This window comes from Silene latifolia, chromosome 9 (genome assembly GCF_048544455.1).
Source record: "Silene latifolia isolate original U9 population chromosome 9, ASM4854445v1, whole genome shotgun sequence".
Taxonomy (NCBI): domain Eukaryota; kingdom Viridiplantae; phylum Streptophyta; class Magnoliopsida; order Caryophyllales; family Caryophyllaceae; genus Silene; species Silene latifolia.
Window position 1 is genome coordinate 189,529,580 of NC_133534.1, and position 19,757 is coordinate 189,549,336.

Genomic DNA, 19,757 nt, shown 5'->3' on the forward strand with positions numbered 1-19,757 from the left:
TATGGCCTTCCTAAAAATAGAAAATCAAATAATCTATTACATATTCTGAAACCAACTCCTTTGGTTCCTTGAATCTTCAAGTGGCGCGCCTTCCAAGAACTCCGTCTTCGTCGGATCACCTTTTCGAATGGCACCGTCTTTGAAGATACTCCATAATTACAAATAATAATAAAAATACAAAGCTATTCCTATTATACATTTGTAAAATGGAAAAACTAGTAAAAATAAAAATGATACGAAATCACATTAAATTACAACCGAATCAATATTCCCTTTCATTACGGGTAATATCGATTAAAACTAAGGCCATACTAAGACAAAATTACATAATTCAAAAATTATATAAATAAAAGACATTCAACAATTGAAATATGCAGCATTATAATTTGTATCTATCATGCCAAATTATGTGCCAAATCGCCCTATTTAACTTATATCGTATATATAACCCGGTTTTATGGAATTGTGTGATAATAACTTCTTAAAATCACAAATTAACACTTAAATCACATCTAAGTTCAAGTTAATTATCCTAAAACTCTTAGGACTCAAAAATTAGTCATCACTCAATTTTTGACAATAATTCAACTTGATTTAATTTTTATGCTCATATTTGACCTTAAAATCATCATTTATATGAAATAAATCCAAATTTAATTAAAATAATTTCAAATTTTGAATTTTAAATTTTTTAACATTATTTAATATTTCCATTACACTCATAATGTCAAAAATCATGGTTAAAATTTTCGAATTAATTTTGAGAAAATATAGTTGCATTTTATCGGTTTTATCTCATAAAACATCAAAAGTATCCAAAAATTAATCCAATCAAATTTACAACCTTATATCTGATTAGTGGGATATTTATGCAACCTAAAATAATTTTCTCATACCATGCAATTCGTTTTAGCTATTTATGCTAAAATAGTCACTATTTATGCCATTTTAACTCTAAAAATTCATAAATCATGCTAAAAGAGATCATTCTATATCAAAATTTACATACACTCTGTAAATCATGCATGTGACAACATATTAAAATCTCATGGCTTAATTCGAAATTTAACTATTTTTAACCATTTTACCTCTTTTAATCCATTTTTATCTCATAAAACTCATAAATCATGCAATATCAATCCAATTAATACGAGATTTTACACACAATTTGCAAAATATGCATGTGAGGTCATATAAAATTTTCAAGGTCAGAGACTTAGTTTAACTATTTTTAGCATTTTAATTCCCATTTTAGTCATAAAAATGTAATAAAATGACCAAAATATTAAAATGAGCAACAAATTTCCATAAATCATAAAAATGACCTAAAAAAATTTTAGGACCAGAATATATAACATGCAAAAATTTTCGTGGCTTTATCTTCATAAAACTCAAATTTTTAGTTTTATATGTTAACATTTTAACTCGGAAAAACAATAACCGATTACGCATGCAACATCTTATGCTCTGATACCACTTGTTAGGTTCATATACCTATTATTAGACTCCTCTAATAGTGAACTAATTAACTTCTTAATTATTTATTCTTAAGATCTAGTGCATGCATAACAAAATAAGAGATTTATAAGAAAAACAATGTCATCTTCCTTTACTTGTTCTTGAGCTTAATATGATGGATGATCCTCCTAAGACTCCAAGTATAGAAGACACTCCAATAAGTTACACCCAAGATTCAACCCAAAAATTCCTACTAATATTAACTAGATATGTACTAGAAATGCTACCTTAATATTACTAATATTTCTAGTATTACTACTTCTAGTAATAGTTGGAGAGTATTAGTATTTGAGAGTTATTGGAGGATTTTGCATGTAAGGAAATATGAGTGCAAAAACAAGCAAAAGCAAGAGTGAAAAATGAGCAACAAGTGCTCTTATTTAAGAGCAAAACACCGGTTGCTCTCTTGCATGGGGAGAATATTTTTCCTCTTGTTTTTACTTATTTGAATAGTATAGGTAGGGGTGTTGTAAGTAGTAGGATGATTAAAGCTTATTTGATATGTCACTATCACACTCTTCTCAACCAAAATGAACAAAACAAAAGCAGCATCTTTTCCTCTCCTTTGGCCGGCAATATGGAGCCTTTTAGGTCCATTTTTGCCTTTTGTCATTTGTCCCACAAATGCTTATAAGTCATATGTTTAACTATCTTACATAATTAATTATTAATGTAATTATTTAACAATTAAATATTACAATTAATAATATAATATACACTCCACTTTTGAGTAGTATACTACCAACATATCAATATATAATGGGTCCTATAATTGCTAGTTAGTTAAAATTACAACTCTTTGTAACTTTAAATAACCAACTACCTCTACCTCGAAACGTATATAAAACCTCAACTAATTTAGTAACTTAACACTTAATTACTAAATTAAATCTTATTTAATCATATTACAATAAGACGTAAAATTGCAATCCCGTAATTAAGGAATTAATCAATCTGTATCGTATACAATTAATTAAATATTTATTTGGGCCTCATCCTATAGGTGTGACCTAAATGGATCAAGTGACCACCACCGTCATACGACAGTGATGTCAAACTCTAGTTAGCCAATCATTACCGATTAATGATGAGCAGTTGACAATATAATGAATCATCCCTTTCGTATTCTTTATATGAGATTTAATTATGATATTAAATCATGTGATCGCACTATTGTTGGGGACAAATATTCGAACAGTGAATACGTCCTTTCGGTCCTCTATTCGCCCTAAAATACTACTAACTTAACTTTCGCCCTCATTAGAGTATCCTAAAGAATGTTGCGGGTCTCACTCCTTCCAATCTTTCGATCTAGGTCGGGGTTTACCAAAAACAACTAGAACAATTATGCGCATTAATCGTCTAATCGTCATTAAATGCTAAATATAACAACAAAGACATGATACTGACAACAAATCAGCAAACCTAATTAGCAGCTATCATCAATTCATCGATTCTCCTAAATCCTAGCGAGGGAATTAGCTATGCATAATGAAATTAACGAAACTAATAACAAATAAAGCAATAATCAATAATAACATAATAATAAGAGGGAAGAAACGAAATAACATAAACTAAATTAACAAAGAGATTAAAGGAAGAGAAATTAAGGGAGTAAGAGAATTAGAGATGCAAAGGGATAAAGAATTAATACTAAAATTAAGAGAAGGGAAGAGAAATTATAGAGTTTAATATCCGGAAAATAGGAGAAGAGAACTATGCAATACTGATCAACTCTAATCTACTGCCCATCGTGGAAATAAGAATGAATGCTGAATGAATACCTAAACCTAATTGGGTCTCTTCTTTTTATAAGAGAGATATTTATTCACTAAATAAGATAACTATTATATAAAGTAAATAAGTTCACGCAATAAAATCTTGCGCCAGGTCACAAGTTGTTCGATCGAGCATATTGAAACTACTCGTTCGATTAACTCCAGCAAAAATCCTCTCGATCAAGTATAGAACCTACTCGACCGAGGAACACCATAAACCCTCTTCTCGATCGAACATAGCAGGAGTTCGATCGAAGAATCTTCAGCATCAAAAAGGGTTCGATCGAGAAATTAAGTCAGCAACGAGCTCGATCGAGTTAGCTACCACTGTGTCAACACATAAGACGTTGATTAGCTTCCAAGACAACTTCACGCATCCCAAGGCAGAAGTATTCTCGCTCCAATTACATCCATCTTCTAAATGCATGCTTTTAGGACATTTCGAGGCTTGATTTTGCTCCTTACGGGTCCATTTCTGCAATTGAAGCCAAACAAACCAAAGTAGAGAACACGGGGGACATTTGTAGCTCAGTGCTACTAAATATGCATAAAAATGCGTTCAAAATGAAGTACAAAATGCCTATATAAAATGCTCGTATCAAACTTCCTCAAACCAAACCTTTGCTTGTCCCCAAGCAAACTAAATGCAACTAACTAGTAGAATGGAGTGAAACTCAGAGCTTGCTACAAATCGTCTACCTAAACCAGTTTAATATAATAAATTAACAAAATAGCAACAATGTCAGATGCAAACGAGTTATGAAGATGTTTATGAAAATAGCAGAACCGTCGACCTTGCAAGACCTTCAAAATTGGATTCGCACGGGTCACTCTCTCTCAATGAAGCAAAGGGTAAGCGTATAAATGTAAGAGAGAAAGAAACAAATAGTCGCTCACCTAAACTACGACCTACATAAACATGCATTCAATCTAATATGATAAACAATTCTAGCTATCATACACATACATTCCTTCCAATCAAGGTCCTGTCACATGCCGAATGCTTACAAAAGTTTGGAAAAGTGAGGCAATGGGTAAGAAGGGGTAAAATATTTTGGACATGTAGAGATATAAGCCAAGCTAGTAACCTAAACAAAACCAATAATACAACATCGTGCTTCAAAACCATCAAAATTAAGCACAAATACCTTTATTTGGCAAACAACTCACTTAACCAAAATATTAAACTCCTCATATAATAGAATTAGCAACATAGGAGTAGAATTAACTTTTTTCTTTTTTTTTTTTCCTTTTTTCAATTCTTTTCTTTTCCCTTTTTTTTCTTTCTTTTAGTTTTTTTTTTCGACTTTTTTTTTCAACATTCTCCTTTTCCAAAACTACCAACTCCCAACTTTACAGTGCAAACCAAATTTGACACAATAAATGATATACCCGCAAAACAAACGCTAAACTAGCTTGACAAGGCAGGCTAAGTTTGGATGTAGTTAAGGGTCAAAAAGGCAAATTTGGTTAATGTGGAGTTAATGGGTAGCAATGATATAAAGGGGTATGTAAGCACCTCTCCTACATGTGACACCGGCCAGCAACATGGGGGGTCGTAGTCATCGGATCTGCTTAATCTGCAAATAACATGCAGGAATAGTCGATCGACAACAAGAAGCTCTTGATTGAATAAAGTAAGCTTTCGATCGAGAGAGTAACAGCTCGATCGAATTGGCCTGAAGTGCAGAATTATCGATCGACCATATAGAAGTGATCGATCAAATAAATACCATGGATAATCGTTCGATCGAATTTTCCTCTTGTACGCAGCCCAAGGCTTCTCCCCTATACCTGCAAATACGCAAATAGCGACCACAAATACTACCAATACCAAATATAAATTGTTTTTCAGTCTATAGTCATGAAAACCAAATATTAAACACGCAACAAAACCTGAAATGTTTGGAAAAAAAAAATCCAACTGAAAAGTTTTAAACTCCAGGTTGCCTCCCGGTCAGCACTAGTTTCAGATAGGTCCCAGCTCGACCTTCTCCTCATCATCTTCCAAAGCAGCTAAATTTTCCACAACAAGGCTTCTAACTGAATGAAGTCCCCTCAGCGTCCATGAGCTTTACTTGAGGCCTCCACACCATTGTATCAACTGAAGAACAACAACTCTTCGCAGCGTCATGGCCTCCACCTTTGGCTTCCTCGCGCGCTTTCTTCTTATACGGCATAGCCTCGTCCAAACCTCCACCCGGGTCATCAATTATTACCGTTCCAGTCTCCAAATTCAACGTACCATGCCCGACTCCTAGGTCTTTAAACCTGTCAAGACCTGTGGAAGTAGTAACAAAGAGATATTCCTCCAAGTTGCTCCCAAACTGGGGCGGAGGTGTCAAATCAACGGCAATATGTGACGCAACAGAAGGATTAGATGGAACCCCATCGGGTTCTACAGTAGGGATAACATTACAGGGCATGACTTGCATAGGTGCCCTGCGTATACTAGACTGGGTAAAAACTAAGTCCTCCGCTCCTACTTGAAAGGTAAATGTCCTAGCCTCGACATCTACAATTGCACCAACAGTGTGCAAAAACGGTCTCCCTAAGATAATAGGGGTACGGGTGTCCTCGGGTATGACTAAAATAACAAAGTCGATGGGAATAAAGAACCTTACGATCCTAAAAAGTACATCTTCCAAAACTCCTAAAGGGCGTGATAAAGAACGGTCGGCCATCTGAACTGTCATGCTAGTACACTTAAACTTTGTCAAACCTAATCTCTTAGCAAGAGATAAAGGTAAGACACTGACACTAGCACCTAAGTCAAATGAAGCATTGTCGATCAGGTGGGTCCCTATGTGACATGGTATAGAAAAACTACCCGGGTCAGAAAGCTTAGGAGGGGTCCTATTCTGAAGAAGTGCGCTGCACTCTTCAATCAAGGCCACCATCTCAATATTATTAATATCTCTCTTACGCCATAAAATTTTTTTCATAAAAGAAGCGTAAGAAGGTACCGGGGCAATTAGCTCATCGAAAGGCTTAGCGATGTCGAGAGTCCGCAAAAGCGGCGGCCAGCGACCAGGAAAAGGAACTCTAATCGAATAGGATTGGTCCTTAAGTTCCTCATTATCGTCATCCGGAATAGGCATAAAAGGCATAACACCATGCTGCGTAGAACATAAATTCGATCGATTAAGTAAATCACTCGATCGAATTGTTTCATCACACAAAACGTTCGATCGAACACTAAAGTCTGTTCGATCGAGTTGTTCTTCTCCAGCAATGTTCGATCGAACAGCAACATCTGGTCGATCGTGTAAGTGTTACTCCAGATTGCTCGATCGAACACCAATATATGCTCGATCGAATTTCTCTGTCGTGATAGCACTTGAATTGACAAAAGACGCTTCTCTTTGAACAGTAACTTTAGTCTCCGAGTTATAAACATCAGCATCATCAATAGGCAATTCAGGTCCTTTATAGGGAGGACCGCTCTCGGTATATACAGCATATACCTCTCGGGTTTCCTAAAAGTTCACTCGGCAGTTACTTGAGCCAACTGAGTCTCAAGTCTCTTGATAATGGCATCTTTAGCTTGCATAATCTCTTGCGCTTGCAGTACAAGTGTCTTCACTATAGATTTCAATTCAGCAATCTCTTCATTCTTTTTTGCAGGGGGAGGGGTTTGTTGTTATGGCGGCCAAACAAATGGAGGCTTTTAATAGCCTTGTTGCTGAAACGGGTGTGGCGACACATATGTCGGTTGTTGCGAAGGTGGGGTAAAGTTTGGGTAAGCCCCACTATGGTTGCCATAGGAATGACTACCTCATCTACACTGCTTAAACGCATAGACTTCATCATTCTCCGCCATACAAACAATAGCATTGTTCCCCGCAGCACCACATCTCTCACGGTAGACCACCTGTTGCGCCATAGTATGGAACTGAGGTGGACCACCCCAAGATTGTCTACTCTTCAGCTTGTCAGATCTTTCATTATGAGCTTCAAATTGTGCTATAATTCTGGAGACGTTAGACATCTTGGTAGAAGAATCAAAGGTACTCAAGCCTTCCCTTTGACGCTTTTCTCCAAAAATCCTGTCCAAGTAGGACTTGTAGGACCTATCACAACAAAACTAGAAGAAAAGATAAGAACTGCCTCAAGGAATAAATTCCTTGAGGCTAAAGACAAACAAAAATAAAGCAAGTAAAAAGCTTCGCCTCCCTGGCAACGGCGCCAAAATTTTATGAGGGTTGTCGCAACCCTATCAAAGATAAACCCGAGGGGTCTCTAACTAATGCAGATAGGGAAATCGGGGTCGAATCCACGGTGAGGCTATGTTGCTATCTACTTGCTAATCTAAGTCTGTCGGTGTCACAAATGGGGGTATAGATATAATAACTAAACTAAACAATAAAAATTAAAAGAGTCTAACAGATAAGAGAAAGGGACTAGGATGTCGGTTCATCAATGAATGCCAGATAAATGCAGCTAAGGTCAGAGATCAATCACATGTATCAGTTTACGGGGCAGTGAATACGTCCTTTCAGTCCTCTATTCCCCTAAAATACTACTAACTTAACTTTCGCCCTCATTAGAGTATCCTAAAGAATGTAGCGGGTCGCACTCCTTCCAATCTTTCGATCTAGGTCGGGGTTTGCCAAAAACAACTAGAAAAATTATGTGCATTAACCGTCTAATAGTCATTAAATGCTAAATATAACAAAAAAGACATGATACTGACAACAGATCTGCAAACCTAATTAGCAGCTATCATCAATTCATCGATTCCCCTAAATCTTAGCGAGGGAATTAGCTATGCATAATGAAATTAACAAAACTAATAACAACTAAAGCAATAATCAATAATAACATAATAATAAGAGGGAAGAAACGAAATAACATAAACTAAAATAACAAAGAGATTAAAGGAAGAGAAATTAAGGGAGTAAGAGAATTAGAGAAGCAAAGGGATAAAGAATTATTACTAGAATTAATAGAAGGGAAGAGAAATTATAGAGTTTAAGATCCGGAAAATAGGAGAAGAGAACTATGCAATACTGATCTACTCTAATCTACTGCCCATCGTGGAAATAAGAATGAATGCTGAATGAATACCTAAACCTAATTAGGTCTCTTCTTTTTATAAGAGAGATATTTATTCACTAAATAAGATAACTAATATAATAAATAAATAAGTTCACGCAATAAAATCTTGCGTCAGGTCACAACCTGTTCGATCGAGCATATTGAAACTACTCGATCGATTAACTCCAGCAAAAATCCTCTCAATCGAGTATAGAACCTACTCGACCGAGGAACACCATAAACCCTTTTCTCGATCGTACATAGCAGGAGTTCGATCGAAGAATCTTCAGAATCAAAAAGGGTTCGATCGAGCAATTAAGTCAGCAACGAGCTCGATCGAGTTAGCTACCACTATGTCAGCACATAGGACGTTGATTAGCTTCCAAGACGACTTCACGCATCCCAAGGCAGAAGTATTCTCGCTTCAATTCCATCCATCTTCTAAATGCATGCTTTTTGGACAGTTCGAGGCTCGATTTTGCTGCTTCCGGGTCCATTCCTGCAATTGAAGCCAAACAAACCAAAGTAGAGAACACGGGGGACATTTGTAGCTCAGTGCTACTAAATATGCATAGAAATGCGTTCAAAATGAAGTACAAAATGCCTATATAAAATGCACGCATCAAACTTCCCCAAACCAAACATTTGCTTGTCTCCAAGCAAACTAAATGCAACTAACTAGTGGAACGGAGTGAAACGCAGAGCTAGCTACAAATCGTCTACCTAAGCAAGTTTAATGCAATAAATTAACAAAATAGTAACAATGTCAGATGCAAATGACTTATGAAGATGTTTATGAAAATAGCTGAACCGTCGACCTTTCAAGACCTTCAAAATTGGATTCTCACGGGTCACTCTCTCTCAATGAAGCAAAGGGTAAGCGTATAAATGTAAGAGAGAAAAAAAAATAGTCGCTCACCTAAACTACGACCTACATAAACCTGCATGCAATCTAATATGATAAACAATTCTAGCTACCGTACACATACATTCCTTCCAATCAAGGTCCTGTCACATGTTGAATGCTAACGAAAGTTTGGAAAAGTGAGGCAATGGGTAAGAAGGGGTACAATATTTTGGACATATGGAGGTATAAGCCAAGCTAGTAACCTAAACAAAACCAATAATACAACATCGCGCTTCAAAACCATCAAAATTAAGCACAAATGCCTTTATTTGGCAAACAACTCACTCAACCAAAATATTAAACTCCTCATATAATAGAATTAGCAACATAGGAGTAGAATTAACTTTTTTCATTTTTAAATTCTTTTCTTTTCCCTTTTTTTTCTTTCTTTTCGTTTTTTTTCTTTTCGACTTTTTTTTTCAACATTCTCCTTTTCCAAAACTACCAACTCCCAACTTTACAGTGCAAACCAAATTTGACACAATAAATGATATACCCGCAAAACAAATGCTAAACTAACTTGACAAGGCAGGCTAAGTTTGGATGTAGTTAAAGGTCAAAAAGGCAAATTTGGTTAATGTGAAGTTAATGGGTAGCAATGAAATAAAGGCGTATATAAGCAGCCCTCCTACATGTGACACCGGCCAGCAACATGGGGGGTCATAGTCATCAGATCTGCTTAATATGCAAATAACATGCAGGAATAGTCGATCGACTACAAGAAGCTCTTGATCGAATAAAGTAAGCTTTCGATCGAGAGAGTAAACAGCTCGATCGAATCGGCCTGAAGTGCAGAATTATCGATCGACCATATAGAAGTGATCGATCAAATAAATACCATGGAAAATCGTTCGATCGAATTTTCCTCTTGCATGCAACCCAAGGCATCTCCCCTATACCTGCAAATACGCAAATAGCGACCATAAATACTACCAAAACCAAATCTAAATTGTTCTGCAGTATATAGTCATGAAAACAAAATATTAAACATGCAACAAAAGTTGAAATGTTTGAAAAAAAAATCCAACTAAAAAGTTTTAAACTCCGGGTTGCCTCCCGGTCAGCGCTAGTTTCAGATAGGTCCCAACTCGACCTTCTCCTCATCATCTTCCAAAGCAGCTAAATTTTCCGCAACAAGGCTTCTGACTGAATGAAGTCTCCTCGGCGTCCATGAGCTTTACTTTAGGCCTCCACACCATCGCATCAACTGAAGAACAGCAACTCTTCGCAGCGTCATGGCATCCACCTTTGACTTCCTCGCGCGCTTTCTTCTTATACGGCATAGCCTCGTCCAAACCTCCACCCGGGTCATCAATTCTTACCGTTCCAGTCTCCAAATTCAACGTACCATGCGCGCCTCCTGGGTCTTTCAACCTGTCAAGACCTGTAGAAGGAGTAACAAAGAGATATTCCTCCAAGTTGCTCCCAAACTGGGGCGGAGGTGTCAAATCAACAGCAATATGTGACGCAACAGAAGGATTAGAAGGAACCCTATCGGGTTCTACATAAGGGATAGCATTACAGGGCATGACTTACATAGGTGCCCTGCGTATACTAGACTGGGTTAAAACCAAGTCCTCCCCTCCTACTTGAAAGGTAAGTGTCCTAGCCCCGACATCTACAATTGCACCAGCAGTGTGCAAAAACGGTCTCCCTAAGATAATAGGGGTACGCGTATCCTCGGGTATGTCTAAAACAACCAAGCCGACGGGAATAAAGAACCTCCCGATCCGAACAGGTACATCTTCTAAAACTCCTAAAGGTCGTGATAAAGAACGGTCGGCCATCTGAACTGTCATGCTACTACACTTAAACTTGGTCAAACCTAATCTCTTAGCAAGAGATAAAGGTAAGACACTGACATTAGCACCTAAGTCACATGAAGCATTGTCGATCAGGTGGGTCCCTATATGACATGGTATAGAAAAACTACTCGGGTCAGAAAGCTTAGGAGGGATCCTATTCTGAAGAAGTGCGATGCACTCTTTAGTCAAGGCCACCGTCTCAATATCATTAATATCTTTCTTGCGCCATAAAATTTTCATCATAAAAGAAGCGTAAGAAGGTACATGGGCAATTAGCTCATCAAAAGGCTTAGCGATGTCGAGACTCCGGAAAAGGTATTTAAACGTGCTAAGCGGCGGCAAGCGACCAGGAAAAGGAACTCTAATCGGATAGGATTGGTTCTTAAGTTCCTCATTATCGTCATCCGGATCAGGCGTAACATCATGCTGCGTAGAACATAAATTCGATCGATTAAGTAAATCACTCGATCGAATTGTTTCATCACACAAACGTTCGATCGAACACTAAAGTCTGTTCGATCGAGTTGTTCTTCTCCAGCAATGTTCGATCGAACGGCAACATCTGGTCGATCGAGTAAGTCTTCCTCCAGATTGCTCGATCGAACACCAATATATGCTCGATCGAATTTCTCTGTCGTGACAACACTTGAATTGACAAAAGACGCTTCTCTTTGAACAATAACTTTAGTCTCCGAGTCATAAACATCAGTGTTAGGCCTGGAAATCCGCAGATATTTCAGGATGATATTTTGCCCTGATCTGACCATCAGGGTATCAGGACGTCAAGCCACCAAGGTACAAGAAGACAGGTGCCAGCCATGGAGACACAATAAAATGTCGAAACCGAACCTCCTAATCATCAGGCTTACAACAGTTTCATCAATTTCTCGAGTATTCTCAATAGTACGAGGAATCTGTCTCGTCGGCGGCTACTCAACCCCTAATGTCGATGGAGAACACTGTGAGCCAGCGACGATGGTGACGGTGCTGGAGAAAAAGAGGAATTGCATGACGGAGCTTGCGGTGACGAGTGGAATCTTGTTAAGACCTTTGTATGATCGATCATGTAATTTTAGTGATTTGATTAGAAACAATGAAGCCATTATTAACGTTTTTTAGAGAATTTTGGGGGTTTTATTTAAGAGAGAGGTAGGTTATTTTAATTTACTCGGTTGTGTTTATTTTGTTGTGTCTCGTTTCATCTACGCGTTATTTTTTATCTCAGTTGTTTTATGAGATTAAATCTCAGCCCTTCAATTGTTTTTATTTAATGGCTGAGATTTTAAAGCACAAACTCACCATAAGAACCAAATTCACGAGATCCCGCCTCTATAAAGTTAGGTTCTTATAAGTTTTGTTTCTTATGGTGAGTTTGTGCTTTGAAATCTCAGCCACTAGATTATATTAGAGATGAATGGCCAAGATTTAATCTTATTTGTCATATAAAACCATTGTCATTTATTTATTTTCTCTTTTTTCTAGTGTTACTCTTTTTTTTTTATCTCCTTTTTTTTACCTCGTGTTATTATGCTGTTATTATGCTTATTTTTTACGACTTTGATTTTTTTTTCTCTTATGTTTTTTCTCTAATTTTCTCATTATGTTACATTTTTTTCTTTTTCTTTTTGTACCAGATTTTTTTTACTTTAATTTTTTTTCTCTTTTTTTTACTTCATATTATGCTGTTATTGTGTTTTTTTTTTACTTTGATTTTTTTTACGACTTTGAATTTTTTTTTCTCTTTTTTTATCACGTGTTATTGTGCTGTTATTGTGCTGTTATTCTTATTCTGGTGTTATTGTGATGTTATTCCGATGTCACTTTGATTTTTTTACTACTTTTGATTTTTTTTACTTTTTTTCTACCACATGTTATTGTGTTGTTATTCTGGTGTTATTGTTATTCTGGTGTTAATGTGATGTTATTCCGGTGTTACTTTGATTTTTTTTACTACTTTGATTTTTTTACTCTTTTTTTTACTACGTGTTATTGTGTTGTTATTCTGGTGGTATTGTTATTCTGGTGTTATTGTGATGTTATTCCGGTGTTACTTTGATTTTTTTTTTACTACTTTGATTTTTTCTCTTTTTTTTACTACGTGTTATTGTGTTGTTATTCTGATGGTATTGTTATTCTGTTGTTATTGTGATGTTATTCCGGTGTCACTTTGATTTTTTTTTACTACTTTGATTTTTTTTTTTCTCTTTTTTTTCCCCGTGTTATTGTGCTATTATAGTAGTATTATTGTGGTGTTATTGTAGTGTTATTCTTATGTTATTGTGGTGTTAGGTGTTATTGTAGTATTATTCTTACCGTTTGATTATCATGTATTCATGTGTGCAAGTATTATGCACATAGCCAATATAAAACATCTGAAATACCAATAATTGCTGAAATACCAATATATAACATCCGACCCCGTTTCACGCTACAAGAGAGCCCAAGCTCGAGCCATTAATTGCAGATTTGCTTCTCAAATAACAGTGACCAGCTGCCTAGCATTGAGAACGAACTCGGTATCAAAACTCGAGCATTGTCATCCTCATCACCACCGAGCCACCACTCCGTCATCAACAATTCGCAGCAGCTTACCCGAGCTCACCCAACAACTGCAACTAACAATCCAACCAAGTCAGCAACAACGATCATGGAGCAATTCCCGAATATGCGCAACCAGAGTTCAACCATCAATTTAATTCAACTCGACATCAATCAGCGACAAACCTGACCAAGTCGACCACCATTAAATTCCGTCAACAATCCGCAGCCCAGAAATGCGACAGCCATCATACTCGGATTGATCTGCTTTCCATTCACATTATTGCTCCACCATTCCGACGCATCACAACTATGTCAACCACCAGTGGAGCCCGCGCCAATACCGTGCTACTGCTCCTCATATCGCCAACCACTAGCAACACCACTTTACTCGTCGCCATCAGCATCAACTCAGAGTCGAGCAGCCCAGTTTACTCCCCATAACTCCAGTCAGCTCCATCGACAGCAACCGACACAACCAACTCTTGCTGAAGCCAGATTCGGCTTCAAAACCTCCTTACCAATTAATCAAATCAACAATCAGATATAATCAATACAAAAACAAAAATAATCGAATTAAGAAAATGTAGTAACGATGAGAAAAAATTGAGTCCGGTCAACAACAAAAAACATTAGGAGTCCGATCATCTTTCAAAACAATGTTAAATTCATTTTTCTCAATCTCCGCAAACAACTACAAATAACAAAAAAAATAGCACACAAATTCCTCAAAAACCTACTCAAAATCGCAGAAAACTCAAATCAACCCAAAACACGACACAATCAAAATGTCGAAACCGAACCTCTTAACCATCAGGCTTACAGCAGTTTCATCAGTTTCTCGAGTATTCTCAAGAGTACGAGGAATTTGTCTCGTCGGCGGCTACACAACCCCTAATGTCGATGGAGAACACTGTGAGCCAGCGGTGATGGTGCCGGTGCTGGAGAAGAAGAGGAATCGCATGACGGAGCTTGCGGTGACGAGTGGAATATTATTAAGACCTTTGTATGATCGATCATGTAATTTTAGTGATTTGATTAGAAACAATGAAGCCATTATCAACGTTTTTTAGAGAATTTTGGGGGTTTTATTTAAGAGAGAGAGATGTAGGTTATTTTAATTTACTCGGTTGTGTTTATTTTGTTGTGTCTCGTTTCATCCGCGAGTCATTTTTTTATCTCAGTTGTTTTATGAGATTAAATCTCAGCCCTTCAATTGTTTTTATTTAATGGCTGAGATTTTAAAGCACAAACTCACCATAAGAACCAAACACACGAGATCCCGCCTATATATATATATATATAGAGAGAGAGAGAGAGAGAGAGAGAGAGAGAGAGAGATATGAGTTCAAATGAGTCCACCTAAAATGGTGAGTCCACTAAGTCCTAATCCTAGCCATTAATCTTCTAAGATGGATATTTGGGATTTTAAGATTTTAAATGAAAACTTTAGTGTTTTATAAATGTAACTTTAATTTATGAGTGTAACTTTAATTCTTTACAATTATAACTTTAATATTTAGGGTCATTTTATAAATAAAAATTTAAATTTATGTTATAAAATTTTATTTTAAAATATAAAATTGATTTTTGAGTGTAACTTTAGTGTTTTGCGACTGAAACTTTAATACTAAAAATTAAAACATTAATTTTTTTAGACAATTTCTAATTTAAAAATTTGAATTTATTTAATTGTACTAATTTATAAATGTAACTTTAATGTTTTACGAGTGAAACTTTAATACTAAAAATTGAAACTTTAATTTTTTTTAGCTAATTTCTAATATAAAAATTTGAATTTATTTAATTTTACTGTTTTATAAATGTAACTTTAATGTTTTACGAGTGAAACTTTAATGGTAAAAATTGTAACTTTAACTTTTTAAGAAAATTTCTAATATAAAAATTTGAATTTGTTTATTTTACTTATTTATAAATATAACTTTAATGTTTTACGAGTGAAACTTTAATCCTAAATATTGAAACTTTAATTTTTTTAGACAATTTCTAATATAAAAATTTTAATTTTATAAATTTTATATAAATATTGTAATTTTATGAATGTAACTTTAATGTTTTACGATGTAACTTTAGTCATAATTTTTGAAACTTTATTTTTTTTAGGATTGTAACTTTCCACTAATATGAATTTATGTAATTTAAGTCTTTGGCGAGTATAATTAGTCCATATTAGAGCGTAACTTTTGTCCATATAAGCGTAACTTTAGTCCATGCCGCTGATAATTTATATTATTAACCACACATAACCACCACGGTCTCCTACTCCAATCACCGGACCCATGACCATCACCAACCACCACCACCAATTTGAAAGGAAAGAAAAAAAACGCACCACCAATATGAAAAAATAAAAAAAAAACTTCAAAAAAAATATAGGAGGCAGCTGCCACACGACATCCAGCACCACACGACATCCACCACCACCAATGATTTACGAGTGAAACAAAATCCAAAAAAGAAAAACGCAGCAACAATACCACGACGCGACATCAACACCACCGCCACTCGACCCAAACATGACCCAAAACAACAGATCTGAAAAAAAAAATAAGGAAAGGAGAAATGTGGTGCGGGGGCCTGACCCACCAACAGCCACCACGACAACGTTAACCACCACTATCAAATCTGGAAAAAAAAAAAGAAAAGGAGAAACAATGAAGTGGTGGCGACATATCTGAACACAGGGAGGAGCGGGGTGGTGGTGTGGCGGCGGAAGATCTGAAGAAAGGGTGAGAGAGAGGCAGAGGGTGGCGGTGGTAGTGGGCAGGTGGTTGTGTCGGAGAGAGGGGGCGCGGGGAGAGAGGGAGGCAGAGGGTGGTGGTGGTAGTGGGGAGGTGGCGGCTGGGAAGGTGGTGGAAGTTGGGAGAGTTTGAGAGAGAAGTGGGAAGAGAGAATGATGAGAGAGAGAGAGAGAGAGAGGTTTGTTTGTGTTAGGGTTTGTGAGAGTGACTGAGTGAATAGGTTTTGAGTGTGTTTTATATTTTAGATTTTTTTTTGTTTTAATCTTAGCCATTGATTTTCTATCATCCAAGGGTGTAAAATAGGACTTAGGGACTCATCTAAGGAAGGTGGACTTAGTTGATCTCATTCCTATATATAGGTCGGGAGCGGTTACTTATGATAGCTCACCAGGCTATGTACACGGCCCACAGATCAACACGGGTCCTTTATAGCGCATTTTGTCCTCACTCGTGCGCATCCCGGGAACCTTCCCAGAAGGTCACCCATCCTAAGACTACTCCCAGCCCAGCACGCTTAACTGTGGAGTTCTTTTGCATGGATGACCATAAAAGAAAGTGCACTTTGTTGATATGAGTAGTACTTTCAATCCCTTTAAGCACTAGTCATTTAAACCTATCACATGACCTCTTCAATTAACGTGGGGTGTTACAAAAAATGATATCATTAGAGTATAGATTTCATATTATTTGCAAATATTAAAACTTCTTAGTATGTAAAATTGTGTAATTTTTAGTATATTTTGTCCCACATTGGAAAATAACGTAGGTGTGGTAAATATACTACATATAAATAGTAGAATTGTCCTACATCGAAAGATTAGTATAAGGTGATGTGATCCTAAGATTATAAATAGGAGGCATATTTGGAACTTATGTATCCACCCGAAAAATTTTGAGTCTCATAAATATTGTTTTAAAGAGCTCTTAAGATTTTCTATCATTATCTACGATATGATATAAAAAATAAAGTGGAAATCGTTAAGAACTACCTGGGAAAGAGTTAAGAACATGAACAAGAAAATCAAAAATTACAAAACTAAGATTTTACTAATGGTAGTCTCCTGACATAGTACAAAACTAAAGATTTTACTAATGGTTGTCTTCTGAATGCAGTAATAGAGCATTAATGAGTCGTTATATGTACGATGTAGATATCCCTATCTAATGATCGAGACTAAGTGGTTTTACCTTCAAAGAAAAATAATATGTATACAATAGTGGTTTTTTTAAAAAGAGAGATGTACTTCTTGGTATGCTATATCTTTCACATTAAAAAATAATGTACGCATGATGAACATATTACGTCTAAATAATTAAATTATATATCTCACATCGAAAGAATAGTATATAGTAGAGTGATTCTATAAATATAAATAGGAGGCCTCCTTGAAACTTAGGTATTAACCCAAAATTTTTTGATATAAAAGATATGTACTTTTTAGTATGTTATATGTCCCACGTTGAAAAATAATATAGGTGTGGTGAATATATTATGTATAAATAATAGAACTGTCCCATATATATACATTTCCTATATTATATTAAAGTGATGTTTATAATTTTGATATAAAAACTTTATATTTCATTTGACAAAAAAGTATCGCAGGAAAATTATATAATTAGATTGTGCCAAAAAATGCTATCATTAGAGTGTAGATTATATTGTATTTTCTCATTATTAAATCGGGTTGATGTCAAAGTAGGTGCGAAAAAAATGGTGTACTTAGTATGTTATTTGTCCTACATTGAAAAGTAATGTAAAAAATTTTTTACCGACATTATTTTGCCAAATGGAATGTAAAAGTTTTTATATAAAAATTAGAAACATCACTTGAATATAAAATAAGAAATACAGAGTATATATTATAATAACTAAAAGATTTTCCAAAGATTAACTTAGGTTAGAAATCATTATTGTAGAGACAGTAATACAAACTCTTTTAAGAGCTCTCTCTGACAATACTTAAGAGAATCAAAAGATTTTGGGTTATACTTCTATTTATAATCATAAGATCACCCTGCCTTATGTTAATCTTCCGATGTGGTAATCATTATCATCATCATATCATATATTATATTAAAGCAGAAACCATCTGCCACGTGTCATTGGCAGATGGCTTCTGCCACGTGTCATCGTCATATTTCTTTTGCCAAGTTTAATCTAATAAGCTAATATTAATAATAAAATGCATTACATAAATATCAACAATAAAATGCAATATAAATGGTAGGAGATATGTAGAATGAAACAAATTTGTAAATTTTGAAAAACTTACCATAATCTCCCTAGAATCACGGCAAGATATCACAATAGTAGTATCAATTATATATTTAATATTTGTAGCGATAATATTATGAAAGGAATATGAAGATACGTGCTTTGATTTTGGATTTAGTTACCGCAAATTTTGGTTCCTATATTACATGTGCTCATCCCAATTTACTACTTCGTATAACACTGATCATTTTTTAAGAAGAAGATGAACTTTCATGGTAACCATACAAATTCCATGAAAAACGAGATTGTTCTTAACTTATATTTCAGTTTTGACCGTATTGCTTTAAGCAGTAAGTTAATAACTTTATTAATTTTAATTTACGTCAATATAATCTATTCTAAAACTTTTCTTTTGTTATCTAACTGTTAATTTTACATAACTATTTATAAGTACATCTCATATCTTTTGCTGTTATCTTCCATTATTTTAGTAGATTTTTACATTTAAACATTTACTTTGTTTCTTCTAGATCCTATGTTCATTATATCAGACATAATAATATTAAGATGAATTGAAATATTATTTATGTTCTCACATTAAGTGCTACATCAAAAACTAATAGTATTGTATACGACTTTGTTATTTGTATAGAATTACCAAAATTTTCAAGTCCACTGCTTTTGAAGTATTGTATTATCGTCATCAAATTATACAATGTGTGAGTTAATTCCTCTTATTGTAAAGTTCTTATTTGAAGGGTTGGATGAAATTGTGCACTTTAATCCTTTTCATATCATGATTATTGTTTTGGTACATTTAGATGATGATTATTAAAGTTGTTATTTCAATGATGTTGTTTTTCTATTTAATGCTATTATTTTTATTATGCATGATTTGTATTTATCTCTTAAATATAAGAGACATAAATTATTATAGTCGCAACGAGTAGAATAGACAAACCTCCTACTTGCTAATGTCTATTGTGGAGTTAGAGGCTAGGGACATCATTTCAGATATGGATAACCGAAGATTGTCATTTTAACTTTAACAATATATGGCTTAGAGTTTACGACGGGTTACTTCGTAATAATTTCACGAAAAAATAGTGTATTGTAAAGTCATATTATCTATAGGAAAGTGTTTACTAATTTTCCTAAGAGTTACTTATTTTAATGTAGTCAATAACTTAA

At 35.2% G+C, this 19,757-nt stretch overlaps 1 protein-coding gene across 1 annotated transcript; it reads right to left on the reverse strand.

Moving 5' to 3' along the window:
* Nucleotides 1-10,775: 10,775 nt before the first annotated feature.
* On the reverse strand, nucleotides 10,776-13,835 carry LOC141602024 (uncharacterized). Its single transcript, XM_074422333.1, has 2 exons — nucleotides 13,773-13,835; nucleotides 10,776-11,474 (listed from the first exon to the last, which is right to left on the reverse strand). The coding sequence occupies exons 1-2, from the start codon at nucleotides 13,833-13,835 to the stop codon at nucleotides 10,776-10,778; spliced, it is 762 nt and encodes a 253-aa protein (XP_074278434.1).
* Between the last annotated feature and the right edge of the window lie 5,922 nt (nucleotides 13,836-19,757).